This window comes from Aedes albopictus, chromosome 2 (genome assembly GCF_035046485.1).
Source record: "Aedes albopictus strain Foshan chromosome 2, AalbF5, whole genome shotgun sequence".
Lineage (NCBI taxonomy): Eukaryota > Metazoa > Arthropoda > Insecta > Diptera > Culicidae > Aedes > Aedes albopictus.
In genome coordinates, this window is record NC_085137.1 from 190,861,100 (window position 1) to 190,879,420 (window position 18,321).

Here is an 18,321-nt window from a genome sequence, read left to right on the forward strand (position 1 = left end):
AAATTTTCTCGGCTCCCTGGGCATAGTGTATCATTGTCCTTGCCTCACAAGATACAAATTCATGCAATGGCAGGCAAAGGAAGCCCTTCAATTAATAACTGTGGAAATGCGCAAAGAATACTAAGTTGAAGCGAGGCAGGCCAAGTCTCAGTGGGGACGTAGAGCCATAAAGAAGAAGAAGTGATACTTGGAGCGGTGATGCCAATACCGCGAAAGCACGCTTCTCACAATAGTCATCAGAATCTCCTGAAGCCGACAGATTCCTTAAGAATCGCTAGAAGGATTCTCATGTGAATCCCTACAGGAATTCTCATATTTGTCCTTGGATAAATTACTGGAGGAACTCCTACAGAATTCACTGCAATTTATAGAGGATTTCTAGAAAAATCTCTTGAGAACACAATAGAGGAATCCATGTAAAATATGGAGGAGCTTCTGGATAAATCCTTAGAAGAATGCTGAGAAATATCTGAAAGAATTTCTGTCAACAGGAAATTCTGGAGAAACCCTTAGAGTAATGTCTGGAGAAATCCTTACAAAAGCCCCCAGAATAGTTCCTAGACAAATCCCTAGATGAATCCCGGATAGTAATCTGGTGAAATTTCACGATACAACCTAGGAGGAATCTCTTTAGTTTTCTCGGATGAAGAAGACGCAGAAAAAATTCTGTACAAATTCTTGATGAAATCCCAACAACAATTTCCGGAGCAATTTCTGTAAAAACTTGCATTTTTTACTGTGACGAGATTGAAAACGGTTTGGTCCCATTCAAATATAACGTTAGATTTTTTCATTGCGTAGTATGTATTTGGTGCCAAAAGATTTCCAACTATAATTAAGATTGATTACAAAATAGTAAAGCTGACATTAAATCACTTTTATTTTCTTCTTTTAAAAATTGTATAGCCAGATTAAAGTCAACAGAATAGAGAGAAGTGGTGTTCCACTAGGTATGTCACGCAAAATTCGATCTTTTTCTTACTCCCTCTTCATAATATCTCACTTTTTGTATGAGACCTCACCATTGTTTGTATGAGTCGTTACGTTCTAAAAAAAACCCTCCACCCTAAAAGCATGACGTAGTTTGTGCATGGCTCCACTAGAGAAAATAGGGGGATGATAAAATAATGCCACCACTGTATAATAATACTAAATAATTTAGAATTTCTGCATCAAAACATTATAAAAATATCGCAATAAAAATACTCCGGATAATCGAGTCTTAAATTCCGGATAATCGAATTCCGGATAATCGAGTCTCCGGATAATCGAGTCTTCGGATAATCGAGTCTTCGGATAATCGAGTCCGACCTGTACTGCTAATTACTAGTACATAATTAGTAATTAGCAATTGGTGAGATGGGCAGAGATAGATAGTGAAAAGTATGCGTGAAATCACATTTCTTTGATTTTTACTCTAGATATTCTGTTAAACACCCACAACGTCGGTTAATCAAGTGCAATTCAACAGACACTGTGGTGAGTTAAAATGACCTGATAATTAATTAGCTTCTATGTGGTAATGATAGTTTAGCAAGAAAGTATCACGTTATAAGAATTGCTTACTAAACTACAAATGATTGAAAATTGACCCCCTCTAAGGGGGTGAGAATGGGTCAAAGTATTCGAAATCGCATATCTAAGAATATAAGTTAATTTTATTGATCATATCTAGCAAACCTACTTAAAACACAATGTTATCATAACGAATAAGAACTTAGGTAATTTTAGAAGATGATTAATCCACCTAAAAGGCCTAATACAACCGAAAACATGGTTAAAATTTGATAAAATAACGTTTGTATGCTGTATCGCCATTTTTAGCCACCATAATCATCCTCATTTAGAGTTTCAACCTCAATGAGAGGAGGGGAGATTACAATGAGGGAGGGGCGCATTGAAAGATTGATTGTAAAAAAATATGGTAGTTTTAGTATACTGCCTAAGAAATGATTTACCAAACCCTCCGTTATAAGCTCTTATGTACATGATCATTGGCCTCTATATTGCTAAAGCAAATCACTCCATCTCGAGATAGAGGAACGCTATTTAGTCTATTTTGTGAGCACACGATATTGCAGTACTCTAAAGATTATATAATGATAAGAGGAGCTGTCCAAACGCATGGGTGTATTGCTATAAATGATTTTAGGGACTAAACGTATTAACACACTCGTTTGACACTTCTCGACATATTTTCGAAAGAAAGCGTGCTTTTATGAAGATACGGTAAACATGGCACCACTCTAACGTCCAATGGGAACTGTATAACAAGTTGAATTTTTAGTTAAGGTTATGTGCACTCGATAACTTGCTTGACCCAATCTCACCCCCATTTTTAATAATTAGACATAGGGTCAAAAATATTGAATTTTTGAATAAAAAGAGCAATGACATCCCGCTTTTTTCATTGCATCAACCAGGTAATATCTACAGCTAATCACTTATAAAAAAAATTATGGTTAGGTACTTGTGTTAAACATTACGAAGGAGAATTTTATTCAGGGTGATTTACTAGTAGTTTCATCAAAGTTTAGATACAAATTAAACAAAAAACTATTATTGCTAAACATCTTATTCTGCATCATGACGTGTAAAATCATCTCCTCTTTGAAATATTATAAAGTTTTCAGCGGTTAGCAGTAGTTGATGAGCTATTTCAAATTTTATGTTTCTCCGTTTTGACCCAATCTCACCCCCCAGACCCATTGTCACCCCCATCGACGGTATCTCAAATGCACGGACAATCGCTTGTACTTTTGTTCGCACATGGTACATTTGCTGCACCTTATGCGATATAACTTTGCCGCATAAATGTACAAAAGGCCACAAACTTCATAGAATTTGAAAATTGGTTGTCTGAGTAGCATCGGGAACGTGGCAATAACTGGAAGGATACGAATGGAAGGGCATTTTGTGAGCATGCTGGATAACAACCCTGCAAAGATGATGCTCGCAAGAGATCCGGATGGTTCAAGAAGATCTGGAGGGCAGCGTCAGGGTGGGCGGGCCAGTTAGAACGATCTCTGGCAAATGTGGGACGCAGCCGAGGATGGAGGACTGCAACCACGAACCAAGTGTTGTGGCGAGGAATTGTTAAATCAGTGAACAATAATGACGTACCTATTACTAGATATATGAATGAAGCAGGGATCCGGAACAACCCATAAGTCACTGTACATACAGTTCATGGATTTATTCCTGAGTTCCCTTATTAAATTAGGCATGTCTGTAGGTGATAAATGTGGCACAAGTCACGTGTTACAACTCCAGGCCAACCGTCCAGCTTTCCGCAGCATGGTCTCAAAAGTCAGTCGGTGAGTTGCGCATGCGCATTTATCAGCCACCGTTATCTACCTACTAAGCATGTCTTTCTTTCCGCCCTAAAAAATCCACTCACCTGGCACGTCTCGTCCGTATCTGCCACAATTGTTTATTTAATTGACATAACACTACAAGTTCACGGGAACATGTTCATTCCTCTATTATGTTATGTTTAATTTTTGCCTCAGGTTGTTTATGCGAACTCGTATATAAAATCACACAACCAAATTGTTGCTCACGTCCGCTCTGTAGTCACAATCGTCATCCGCCTTTTTTGTTGCAGCATTCAGCTTTTTTTTCCCTTTGAATATTTGCATGGCCCCGAACCACAAACGCTGATTGAGGTAAAGGTCAAGTTTCGAAACCAGTGCAAAAAAAAACAGCAACTTGGACTGAAATCTGTGCAAGGCTGAGATTTCTGCCACCCTTTTCAATTGTGGGAAAATTATCTCAAGTGTTAAATTGTAATTGTGGTGCAGCGTGTGTTTGATGTTGTGTTGTTGCTATTGTTGCACGTTGTTGTTACAACAAGCAATGAAGGGAAGTGTCTGGAAAAAAGTGCCAATGTTTCAGAGCCCGCTCGCCCTGCAACTCCGCTCCATATCGTGGGGTCTGACGTTTGCCAAGCTGACTGACTGGTCGACCGTTCGTTCGGTTGGGTGAATGATCGTGCTTTTGCTCTTGTATGGCTAAACTCATTTCTTGCTCCGGGCTGCATATTTTACCGCTATGTTACCAACAATACAAAAGCTAATGCAAAACTGGCTGGCAAAAGAGAAAAAAAAATGTATTTCAATTGAACGCTTATTCACGATTAATTAGCATAAATTATTGCACTAGCCCGGTAAATTGATCATTGGCACGTTTCCTGATACACCTAGGTTAGACTTTCGGTTTTGATGTATGGAGTTGATGCTTTTAACAGTGGTTTTAATTCCGTAATTAATTCATTCTATTGTTCAGAATATTGATTTTCGAAATGCACAGATCGAAAAAATAGTGTTAAATTCTGTGACATATGATGCTCATGATTGGAGTGTGGGATATCACAGAACACAGAAAAAAAAATGTAATTAAAATTCAGCGAGAAATCATGCACATAAAGGGAATGCTAGAGTTAGTGCACTTTTACATGAGATATAATGTAAAATTACATTACAATCGTGTAAATTTCCGCCAAACATCGCGTAAACCATCATGGACTCCAACCGGTTACATGACTATTAGCGGAAATTTACACGATTGTAACGTAATTTTACATGATATCTCATGTAAATATACACTAACTCTAGCATTCCCTTTATGTGCATGATTTCTCGCTGAATTTTACATGAATATTTTTTTCTGTGAAGTTTGCATGACATATCATGTAAAAGTCATGAAATGTCATGTAAACTTCCATTATATGTCATGTAATTCAGCATAACTCTGTGTGTTTACATGACATATAACGCAAATTTACATGATATATCATGTAAACCAACATAATACTAAGTTTACATGACTAAACTAAAATTTACATAACGTTTAAATCTCATTATATTTGTCTGTGTGCCTAATTATAGCATAATTATAGAAAAAGCTTCTCAACATATATAAAATCTTGAAGATTTTAATTCGATGTTAATATTTTTAGTGTTCTTCTGTCGTGAAAGCTAGTATGACTTCGAATTCTCTTGGATTACTTTGGTTTTTTCGTTATATTATACATTCCACCAAAACAGTTGAGCTATGCTAAATAAATAACTGATTCATCCAAAATAATAATTTAATAGAAAAAAAAAACAAAACAAATCAATCACTATAAGGCACCTTGTTGTCTGGTTTCGAATCAAAACAACACCTAATCCAAACAGTGCCCAATTATTCCTCACCCAGCAGATGAACAAACCATTATTCCAAAAAGCGAGAGTCAGTCAGTCAAGTTCGTATATGTACCTATCTGTGCATGCAAACAACTTCGCTCTAATAACCTACAAAATCGCATCGACGGCGGATGTATCGCATTCAAACATGATTCGATCCGACGAAAATTGGCTTCTTGAATTCGCTTTTTCAATAATATAATCAGCTTTTCACTTCGCCGGCTGGCTGCCAGCATCTGCCGAGATTTTATCTTCCGTCCGTTGTCGATCGTGCGCGAGCGCTACAGCGAAAGATTTAAATCTCCGGCTGGTTATCACTCCCTCACGCCTCTCGTCTACCTTCTGGGGGAATACCCTTTCTTGGAGTCGAAAAGATGAAATCGAAGAGTGTGAATGAAAAGCGAATATTAATTGTATGATTTTCACGAGCTACAGTTTTTAACGTTGTACTAACAAACTATGATGAACTATACGGAAAAAGGTTTCTAATTATGTCATTCTAAAAACCTGATTTAGCGGATCTCAGAATGTCGTGAATGTCATGATATACTTAACGGTCATCGAAATTTAAAACTTTTAATTAATTTGAGGTTGACGGTCCAGTGGCTAGCGATTTTTATTCGTATGTAGAAGGTCCTGCTTTCAATCTCCAGCCCGTCTCTTTCCTTCTATCCAGCTTTCCACGCTCGCCATAATGGCGGATGCTATAAAATAATTTGACAATATCTGTGCCCCAGTTAACGCAACGCCTTATATCGTCCATAGCAACCTTTGATAAACACATTTTTCCTTGTCAGTGAAAAACAAATTAGGCAAAAGTTTTACATTTCGTTATTGTTGCTAAATAAAATATAAATTGTGTATTATCTACCTCGCTAACCGTTGAAATAATTACTCGTAAGGTAGGCTAAAACTATTTTATTGATATTTATTTAAGTTCTTTGAATATTTCTTTTTAAAAACCCAAATTTTAAAGCATGCATCTTTGTTCTAGCCAGAAGACTTGCAATATGCCCAGATCATCATATTCAGTAAAAGTTCGAAGACTTCATCAAGATGATTTTGAGCGTTACAAAGAAAAGACGGCTCTTGTTGGAGGAGTTGATCCCTACAACATGAATTTTACAGCCGACGACTTACCGCTAACTGTCGATTATGACAGAATTTTCGAGCACCTTATCACAAAACTTTCGTTTCGTACGGGAAGCATTAACCGAAACTTTAAATCGCTGGACGCATACAAATCCTTTCAAGCTGGCTTCGTGAAAGAAGTGAAGGGATTCAAGAGTCAGGAAGTGTATGTAGTTTCCGGAAAGGTATGAATGAAACAGATTAGGATAAATTGCACAGAAACAGAAAACAACGGTTCTGTTTTTTACTGCTACTAGAAACTCGAAAGTTCATATGTCTTTATATGTACTACAGAATATTTTACTCATCTGTTTTGATATTACCAGGTTCTCCACAGCATGCGTGTTAACGAAGTACCAGCTGATTGTTGGATCATTATCAATGATTGTGTATCTCAAGACTAAGAAGTTGGTTCTATCCTGGCAGCACACTGCGACTGTACTGCGGGAGCTGGTGAAACATGCACTCATGTATCTGCAGTTCTCTACGCCTTGGCTTACGCAAGAGAATTCTGCCTTGGAAAGCGGGTAAATTATTACTTTTGGAACGCTCGTTTCTTATGATCATTAAAAAAATACTATTACAGTTGTCAGTTACTGATTTGCCGGCGTATTGGACTCAACCAGGTGGTAGCAGCGCAAATGAGGAGCTATTTAAACCGATCGATGAAGTTCACTTCGGGCGAAAAACCGAATCTTCATGCTGTTTGAAGGATTATGATCTAGCCAAATCAGATGAAGACTATAAACAATTACTGAAAGATATCCAAAACGCAGGCCACGATGCTGTTGTATCTAAAGCGTTTTTTAAAAGTACGGAGCTGCCTCATGAGGACCAAGAAATAATGTCACAGAGACGTCATATCCTGTCACTTTCTATGAACACTTTTTTTGATGAAAATAACGAAATCAAGCCATTGGAAGAACTCATAAGCATTGGTAAAACCATTGTTTGGAAGATTGATGAGCCAAATTGTGCAATAATTGAAGAATTGACACGGGACCAGCACGCGGATCCATTATGGTTTAAGATGCGATACGGAAGCATAACTGCTTCAAATTTTGCTAAGTGTGTGAAGACCAGTGTTTCGAAGCCATCGAAAACTTTGCTCAAATCAATATTTCTCCAAAACGAAGGACAAAATATGCCCGCTACTTTATATGGAAAGCGCAATGAGCGGCATGGTGTTGAAGCTGCTCTTCAAGCATTTCAGCATAACAAACACACCGATCTTAAATCTAGAAAATGTGGTTTGATAGTATCCGACAAATATCCTTATTTTGCTGCCACACCCGATTATTTGATAAATTGTTCGTGCTGTGGCACGGTTGTTGTGGAAGTTAAGTGTCCATTTAAATTTGATTCATTGTCTAGAGAAGAAGGAATTGAAGCGTTATTGAATCGTCAACAACCATATTTAAAGAAAAATGTCGATGGGAATTTGATGATGAACCCTTCACATGAATACTACTACCAAATTCAAATGCAAATATTTTTATCTGAAGCAGCTTATGGATTTTTAGTTGTTTGGGCACCCAAGTTTACATTATTTTTCAAGATTCGGAAAAATGAACAGTTCTGGAATTTGAACGTTCCAAAAGCTGAAAATTTTTTTACTGATGTTCTAGCTCCTGAAATTTTAGGACATCATTTTTCAGCTATGTATAAGTGAACGATGGGCCCATATAGCCGAGGCGGTAAACGCACGGGTATTCAGCATGACCATGCTGAGGGTGACGGGTTCGATTCCCGGTCGGTCCAGGATCTTTTCGTAAAGGAAATTTCCTTGACTTCCTTGGGCATAGAGTATCTTCGTGCCTGCCACACGATATACACATGCAAAATGGTCATTGGCAGAGGAAGCTCTCAGTTAATAACTGTGGAAGTGCTCATAGAACACTAAGCTGAGAAGCAGGCTTTGTCCCAGTGGGGACGTTACGCCAAGAAGAAGAAGAAGATAAGTGAACGATAAGCAAAATAATTATAATGGTTTAGATGATATATTAGTTAAGTAGTATAAGAAATTCCTGTTATAAATAGACTACTTAAGCTATGATTTTGCGTGTTTACTGTTTACCTTTATTTTTATTGGGCACCTATTCATATTATTAGTCACAGTGTATTTTGTTCATCAATTTAGGTACGTTAAGCTGCTTCTACTGCGTTCGTTTTTGAACAATGCATCTACGCATTTGTGCTTTTGAAATTTTAGCAAACGATCATATTTGGTTTTTGTTGAAATTAGTTGCTTAATGTTTTGTACTTTTTATAATATTTTTTTTCTTAAACAAGATTGATTCTATCTGTTCTTTTGAACAAGGTTGTTCATTACATACCAAGTATATTTTTTCCTGGTCCCTTTTTTTGTGATGCTGAATTTAATAAGTGGTAAAATCACCTCGGTGCTAATAAGGCGTCTTTTATGTATGTTAGCGGGACATGCTATATAGTTAATGAACAGCTGCTCGATAAGATTAGCAGACTAACGGAAACTATTTGGAATCGTTTGTTAATGTCGTAATGCTATATGTATCCCTTTTGGAACGAAGTACAATGAAGTGAAATCTCCATACAAATGACGCAATTTTGGCTCTCCAGAACTCATTTGTTTAAAAAAAAAACAACAATTATTTTTCCTCATATGAAAGAACTACTCTTTATCTTTCGATTTCTAGCTTTGACTACCCAGATAAATCGTAAATAAAAAATATGTGACAGATAAAACTTTTGCATGTTTTACGGTTATTGTTCGCTTTTGTTTGCCTTGTTGTGGTAAATCTCATAGGCAACGTAAATAAAAGTTTGTTTGCACATATGCAAGTATAATTAATGGCTGAATTATTGAAACAGTTTACATCACAAAAAACAAAGTCAAAGCAGATGAAAAAAATATGGAAAAATGTTACCACTCAACAGCACAATTATGCTGGTTCGTCACGAAAGAGATATGGAGATTAAGGTATGGTGTCTGCCGATGTGTTCCAGTTCATGGAATATTTTCAAATGGGTTATGTGTGTGAAAAAAAGGCGACGATAATTTATAAAATTTAACGTAACGTAATATTTGAGCGAACAGTTATCAAATTAACATTGGGACATGAAACTTAAAATAAAACATGTTTATGAATAGTTTATGTACATAATTCTTATTGTATCCTACCAATCACTTTTTATCTAATTATTGCTGGACATAGATTAAAAATAGCGCAACAAACAACAATAATCATGTTCAGTACGTTTTGTCCATTGTGTTCGTGATTCATGACCGTTATCGGTACCCTTTTGCTAAGTACTTCGCTTTTTTGCCTCAAACTTGCAATGGCCCTTTCCACTTCATTCCTGACAGACGCCAGTGCACGGGTTCTTTCGACGGACGATGAGCTCATTTGCTTACTTTTTGATGCTGAATCAGGCACTTTTAAAAGGGCACCTCTATCCTGGACAGCTTTTCTTACAGTGAAGCCCCGGTCAGCCAGTACAACGTCCCCAGCTTTGATGTAATTCATGAATCCTGATTGTTCTGTGATATGTTTATCCGACGTCCTTCCTGTGTACGGTCTTGATGCGTATGATATGGAGCCGAATGGTGTAATTCCTACTAATTCCTTGAATGTATAATGATGCTTGTATGAGCTGTACATTTTAATAATGGCGTCCTTTACTCCTGGCTTCTCGGTGAAAACTTTAAAGCAGTCCAATATTACTGTGATCGGACCTTCAAATACATTTCGGTATTTTTCTGGCATATTACTTTCCAATACTTCCTTTTCAGGCCATTTAAGAAGCCCTCCGAGCTGCACGTATAACGAATAGAGGGTCGAATAAAAATATTTCGTTATTGTCGTAGGACTAACTTGATACAAATGAGCCAGAGTTTTAAAGCACAATCCAAGTCTCAAAAACATAAGCACCATGACAAATGCTTGTTCTTTCGAAATGGTGTCCGAATAGGAAACAATTCCTTTCTCGACGAAGTTGTAAACCGTCTTTAAAGTGGAATACGTTGGCAATCCAGTGAGATGCTTGACCTGCGTATCTCGACCTTCAAATGACTTCACATCATATTTGAAGGACTTCAAAATTTTTTTCTGCTTTGAAATTACTTCCTTCAATTCCGCAATCTCTTCATCTTTTTCTTTTAATTTATCTTCATAATGTTTGATCATATCGTTTGTACTTGAGTTCTGTAATAAAAAGTTTGTATAATATTTTGTTTGCAAACAGCTAAGTTCCACAGAGAACAGACGTCCAAGCTAGAACAAGTTTTCTTTCAAAAACTGTGCAAGAACTCGAATATGTTTAGCGATGAAACCGCCATATAGCAAGTTGCTTCATATTCACCACTGTCTACAGCATGGGCACTATGCGATAGCAGCGCCGCTTCGGTGTTGCTACATGTGCTGTCATTTCAAATGACCGTTCCATTCCTTAGGCAGACAGTTTTGAAACTGGACTGGTTGTCTGTTCTCTGTGGTCATTTGAGCCGACCAGAAACTGGCGCTAAAATGATTTTATATATGTATTTGATTATTTTTTCTGAAACATTTTGTGGCGTATCCAGTATAATTGTCTTGCGATGAAGGCAAATTTTATTGGAATCGTTTTTGGCATTTCAGTTGAACAGAAAATAGGTTAGGAGGGGCAGTTTCCCCTCTTTGTCCGGCTTATCTCCGCCAATGGCCATTCGTATTACCAAAATCAAACAAAAACCGTGGAAATATTGCAAGTTTATTTCACACTTTCGCCCGTATGTTCAATTGTCTTCTATATTGAGAATGGGATTAGAAATACTGCACAAAAACACCAAACGATACAACATATCGACGGTGAGATATGGGCATGTGCGCTAGAACCAACATTATCAAAGTTAAGGGGTTATATATCTTGGGAGCCCGAAAGAGTGGATCATCTTCATTGTTATTTTTCAAACAGGCTTAATCCCAAGAAACATAACTAGCTGAATAACAGTTTCTTAAGCTATAGTTTGCTTAAAAGTGGAATATATTGCAAAGAATACATATTATTATCGATTATTTTATTGATGTTATTACTATACGCCTATTGTTGTTCGCGATGCCTTTCGGTGGTACACTGTCTAATTGATATGTTTCCAAAATTTACAATTAAAGATATTGTTTTTTTATGATCCCCACTAAATATAGGTCGGAGTATTTTTAATTGGAATTTTGGACTGTTCTGGGTATCGTTGTCTATAAGATGGCAACGGCTAGTCTGACAAGGCTTGGAATAGCTCGTCATTTTGGTTTCATGGACCTTTTTCAAGCGATAACTTTTGGTATGTGTCTTTATATGTGAGTAGAAAGGCGCAGATGCATACGTCCGACACTTTGGGCTATGTCAAGCCGGCTATTCCGACGTCACGCTTTGAGGGAGGAGGAAGGTTCAGTAAAGTATGGCATTTTCCCGTAACGTAATTTATGCGCGTTCCCTTATACTGAGAAAGCCATAACAGTCCAAATGTTAACCAATAAGATCCGATCATAATATGTGAATATATATGATATAAACTTACAGGAGAAGATTCAGCACGTGTAGGTATTGCACTAGTCACATTGCTATTTGCTTCACAATGATCATCAGGTGAGATTACAGTTGGAGATATATCAGCATATACAAGTTCATCATTGTTGTTGTGTTCCGACAAGAGATCTTCATCAAGCATGGACCAATCGACACTGGTATTTTCAAACTGGAAACTGGCATCATCTATTTCTGGTTCAAAAAGGATTAACTCATCTGTCCTCAGTTTATCCATGATTGTTTCACAGTCAACTGATATATTATCGTTGTCATACTGAACACTGTTATCATATACTTCAGACTCGAATATGATTGGTTCTCCAGTATCAAGTTCATTCATAATTTACTCGTGATAACCATCAGGCTCCTCGTACATTATAAACAGGCCCGGATTAAGGATTGTGGGGGCCCGGGGCCCGAGCGAATGTGGAGGCCCCTCGGGGAGATGATCGAAAATGTTTTTCCTTATTTTCGAACAGTACTTGAGCAATATGAAAAATAAAGCTAATGCTAGCAACCAAAAAAGGGTTTTGTGGGGGCCCCTAAAATGTGGGGGCCCGGGGCCCGGCCCCCCCGGCCCCCCTTAGATCCGGCCCTGATTATAAAGGTATTAAAAGGATCAGGTTCTATCCAATCTGTCCGAGTATCAGATTCCAACAAATGCGATTCATCCACAATTATTTCATTTTCTTCAAAAATGGGATCTGTAACGAGATTTGATAAATAGTTGTTGAAAATGGCATTAAAATACATACCTATGAAGTTATTGTGATCAGTTGTACTTTGACTTCGGTTCGGTATTTCTCCAGTGACTATTCTCGAATTTTCTCTTGAATTATCTATCTCTGAATATTGAAATGAAACTTATTTCTGTTTTACATACATATGATAAAAAAGACTTACGATTTTTTGCAGCTTTATCTAAACACAGCTTAAGCGTAGGTATCCAGTTGGATTTGTTCAATTCACCCGGTGAAGCTGGTTTTCCTTCGAAATCAAACAAAATATAAATATAGTTTGGAAGCAAACGATATAGTTGATTTTAAAATGTGTTACCTGTATCGAAATGTTGACCGCATACGAAGAGTTTATCCTGCCGTTTCCCAACCGCACCAACTGCTTCAGCCCACAATTGGCATCGCACAGCATCGCTCGCGGTTCGCTTAGCAGGAAATCGGTGGAAACTCAATTTGTCACGACCACGAAGAGCCCGGCAACCGTCCACACAACATCTAAGTGGCATGCTTACAATGTTACGAATTCACTAAAAAGTCACTAGTTTTTAACACACAATTCACATTCCTTCATGTGAAAAAATGGAGATTTTCTGTTGACATGGAAAAATGTGTTTATCAAAGGTTGCTATGGACGAAATAAGGCGTTGCGTTAATTGGGGCACAGATATTGTCAAATTATTTTATAGCATCCGCCATTATGGCGAGCGTGGAAAGCTGGATTGTTTCTCTCTCTTCTTCAGATATGTACGACTCATTTTGTCATTATTGACACAGATGCAGTGGTGTGTACGGTATGTTATGGGCGAATGAACTACGTCATCACTTCGTTCCCTTCCCTACATTGATGTGCAACCTGACGTAGCAGACGCCATTCTTGTCTGAAAATAGAAGATCAACACTAACACACCGAAGCAGCTTATCCTTCCATTAGGAACGAAGTTATATTATTTTGGGTCCCAGGTCATTGTGGAATTCAAGGAAATGAAAAAGCCGACAACTTAGCAAGACAGGGTTCAGCATCGTGTTTTGTTGGCCCTGAACCATTTTGTGGAGTTCCGGAGTGTACTCTTAGAATGAAACATAAAACCTGGGAAATGTCTATGGTAGAATCTAATTGGAATGCCATGGATATCTGTAGACAAGCTAAAAGATTTATAAGACCCAGTGCAGCAAAAGCGAAGGCCATATTAAATCTGAACAAAAAGATCTCAGGGTAATAACCGGTCTAATGACTGGGTACTGCCCAAGCAGATATCACTTAAATAAGATTGGTAAGACTCAATCTTCTGAATGTCGTTTTTATCAAACGGAAAACAAAACTGTTGAACACATTCTATACAAATGTGGAGTATTATATATATATATATTTTTTTTTATCTTTATTAACGAGATTTTTAACCCTAGGCTAGTTCATCTCGGGACCCACGCTTTACTTCCCTTCCGAAGGAAGAACTCACATTTTGTGAGTCTGTCGGGAGTGGGATAGTATTATATAATTTAAGTTCGTCAATATTAGGGAAATGGTTATTGAAGCCCTTGGAAATTTGGGAATTTAATCTGAACAGGGTAACCGACTTCATAAAACAAGACCTAGTTGGGATCAAGTGCTACATCCATCACATCTCAATTGTGACAGGATATTTGATAACCCGAGCAGAGGGGAATATCAAATTAATAACTACGAAATCACAAAACCTGTTTTTATATCTTGTTGTGTTATTATTGAATTATCAGGGCATTACGTTTCCATATCATGTTTTATTGGATAATCTTATTTTGTTATGATCAAGCTATTGGTATACAGCAATTAAATAACATTTCGATATTACATTTTGTTGTGGAACAAAATTTTTGAACGATTTTTTGAAAAGTGCGCAAAGTTGTTACCCTTCATAGATCAAAACGAGAACATAGCAGATGATATTGAAGGTGGGGTTTGAAAGGGACGTTCCAGATTCCGCCTTTGACATGAGAATTTCAATGATAAAAATGTCAAACTTATTGAGTAAACTTGTTTGAACGAATCTTATACAGACAGCTGAATCCAAAATTGTGGATGGTTTTGAATGGGATTTATCAGAAATATTTTGTATTTTCCCAGTCGTTCCAGAGGATGAAGTCGGATCTACCTATTTGTGGTAAAAAAATACACGAATAGTTGAAAATGTGCCTATGAGGGAAGAGAGAAACTGAAGTTCGCAATGATTTTTCCGCCCTTCTCACATGTTGGTATAAATATGTAAAGCATTCTCAGCCATCACGAAGTCATACAGGGGGTGACCAAAATGTTTGGGATAGGCAACTTTTTTTTCTCTCACGAAAAAGTTCAACATGGTGTAACTTTTCATAGAGTGCATCAAAAATTTTCAAATTTCGATTGTCAACCTATTATATGTGCATTGATGGTACAAATTTGAGCTCGATTGGTTAATCTTTCGCGAAGTTAGAACCGTTCTGGTGAAGCACTATTTTTAAGACTATCAATTTTTGAACTGTCGTATCTCGGAGACCAATGAACCGAACTGTATGAAATTTTGAGCGATTATTAACAATATAGTATTGCTTGAAAATCCATCAAACCATAGGTACTTTTTAAATGTTGAAAAAAGTTATGATGGTTTCACATTTTTACCCATATAGAGGAAAATGAGCCAAATTTATAATATTGCACAAAAATTACTAAACATGTTCTTCCTTTAATCCCAATAGGCTCTAATGTATCTTATTATAGATATCTTATGAACAGAATTAGAAAATCTTTGGATATCAAAAATAAAATTTAATGACATTGATCTAAAAAACTACATGTTTTTCGAAAAAGATCCAAAATTGTCAATCCATCATAACTTTTTTCAAAGTTTAAAAAGTACTTATGTTTTGATGAATTTTCAAGCAATATCATATTGTTGATAATCACTCAAAATTTCATTCAATTCGATTCACTGGTCTCCGAGATATGAGAGTTCAAAAACTGATAGTCTTCAAAATAGTGTTTTACCAGAACGGTTATAATTTTGCGAAAGATTAACCAATCGAGCTCAAATTTGTACCACTGATGCACATTATATGATGTAGAATATGATGCTAAAGTGGAGGCCATATGTGTACATGCTTCCATTTAACCACGAGTACAGTGTACGCATATCGCCTCCACTTTAACATCCTATTCAACAGCATATGCGATCGCTTGATATCATAACTAATTTTGCTTTCTTAATGTTATCAATAACGCTTTAATATCAAAATTTGTTATTGAAACATTTCCCAAATTCACTGTTATTAAGTTGTTATTGACACTAACAAAACATGTTATTGAATTGATTTTCCAGGAACAACTTTTTGTTATGTGACTTGTTATTTTACCGCTTATGACAGACAAGTTTATAACTCAATATGTTATGTTAATAACATAAAAATTGCTAATTCCATTATGTAGTTATTTTGTCAAAATAACGCATTTTGTTATGCAGTTATTATTCTCTTCTGCTCGGGAAGCAATAAAAGCAAACATGGGTCATGCCACAATATTCCTACATAATGGAAGCAGTGGTTCAAAGGCTCTACAGATAAGGGATAAGAAGCAGTTATCTATTTTTCTATGTTTAAGTGTAGCTGATCTGGCGATACTAGAGCTGCAACTACGGGCGGCCAAAACAAGCTCAAACTCAAGCTGAAGTTCTTAAAATGGGTTACCTTATTCTTATCTTCTTCTTTATGGTTCTACGTTCCCACTGGGACTTGGCCTGCCTCCCTTCAACTTAGTGCTTTCTTTGCCTGCCATTGCATGAATTTGTATATTGTGAGGCAAGTACAATGATACACTATGCCCAGGGAGTCGAGATAACTTTCCCGATCGGAACGGGAATCGAACCCGTCGTCTCCGGATTGGCGATCCATAGCTTTATGCATTAGGCTAACTGGAGACCCCTAAATGGTAAAAAAACTTACTTTCCCACGAATTACTATATTGGTTTTCTATGGAGACAACAACAAGTTGTTCGTTTTATTATACCGCATTTAGTTCACCACTGGACTGCGCACTGAGTCTCCATAAGTGCGAAAACGTAAATAAAACTGCGCGTTTGCATCAAATCAAATTGATGTCTTCGGCGCACTATTTCTTCGGTGTATGCTGAATAAGTGCTCTGAAGACACCAAGTTGATTGGATGCAATCGCGCACTTCTATTTGCGTTTTCGCACTCGTGAAAACTAGTGTGATAGTCCAGTGGTGAACTAAATGCGCTATATAATTTGAACACATTTACTGAACATAACAGGTATCGTATAATTTTGGAAATATTCCAACAATGAAATAATTAAAATTGTTAAAAGTTGCCACAGTTATCAATTCACCCACTAAATGCACAAGAGTTTGCTCGCTTGAGAGCAAATGAATATGCGCAAATGCGTTTTCAATAGCATAGACGTTTTGCAACCGCCTTCTTCACACATAGCAACACTGATGCAGGAGGATTTCAATGTAATTCATCCATTATTAGCCTCGTCTTCAAGTGGGCAGAACTTGCAGTGTAACATGCGTTTTTTTTTTCGCACAGTTTTCGCTTCCTTGCTTGCGGCAACTCATCAGCCCACTACATGTGAATCAATGTGCACAGTGCAGCGCAGTATACCTACTTTTTTCTTCTGTGAGCCGGTATGAAGCGAAAAAAAAAACGGCCATAGTTGGAGGTGGCATAGCACTAACGCAACAACATCCGTAGCTTTAAAAGAATATGATGATGAGGATGATTATGATGCCGACTACCGAACAGTGTTGTTACCGATGTACAGTCGAGCCTCCTATGCACGGTGCTGGCTAATATACACACAGAGCGTTATTCCCGGGGCCGGGTCACAACGTCCGAGGCCATACTGTCATGGTCGCTAAGTCGCGTCATGGTGTGTCGTATAGAACAACTTTATAATATAAAAATAAGTAAGTCTGAAATTTTGCCCAACGATACTTTGAGCCATCCCCTGCAATTTGCTGGCTCGGAGGAAAATTTCCATTGGGGGGTCTAAAACAAACTATTTTTAAAAGTTTTTTCATGCAAATGCTGTTTAAAGCGCATATTGTATTTTTTTGCATTTCCTGCAAATGGTTACAACCTTTTTGTCATTGAAGTTAGAACCATAAAATTTACAGACGTTTCGAAGTAGTATGCGTAGATGACTGTGTGAAAATTTCATTGAAATATGTTGAGTAGTTTTCAAATAATAGCAAAACTATCAAACGCATTCTAAAATACCAAGCTTATAGTAACAATCTCTTTAATAAAGATAAATAATAATAATAATAATAATAATAATAATAATAATAATAATAATAATAATAAGCTTAGTAACAAAAGTCCAAAATAATATCAATATTTTTTTTATATGATAATTTAATTATAAGCACCTTGAGTCATTGTGTTGGAAGTACTGTGGAAACTTGTTTTTCAAATAATGAACAGATACATAGTCTAATAGGGGAACTCACGTATTTTCGGCCGTGTGGTTCTTATCGTCATGGAGGGTTTTTTGATACCTATTGAACTAGAAGTTGGCCTCAAATCTTTCCCAATCAAGCTGAATGATATGACCAAGTTTCAGGCAATTTGGCTGACATAAACCCCTCATGACGAAGAGAACAAACCTGCCGATAATACCCTTTGTCACGAAAGGAAAACACGCTCACTGCCGTTATGTAGCTTTTCACTGAAGTATTAATTATTTATTT

General features: G+C 37.0%; 2 protein-coding genes across 19 annotated transcripts in view; one reads left to right on the forward strand and one right to left on the reverse strand.

Moving 5' to 3' along the window:
- LOC109408126 (uncharacterized) overlaps positions 1 to 18,321 on the forward strand; it is an 88,917-nt gene that overhangs the window by 24,650 nt on the left and 45,946 nt on the right. The window lies entirely within an intron of this gene.
- Positions 2,247 to 12,160, reverse strand: LOC134286303 (uncharacterized). Its single transcript, XM_062847907.1, has 3 exons — positions 11,854 to 12,160; positions 9,715 to 10,504; positions 2,247 to 2,263 (listed from the first exon to the last, which is right to left on the reverse strand). The coding sequence occupies exons 1-3, from the start codon at positions 12,094 to 12,096 to the stop codon at positions 2,247 to 2,249; spliced, it is 1,050 nt and encodes a 349-aa protein (XP_062703891.1). The 5' UTR covers positions 12,097 to 12,160.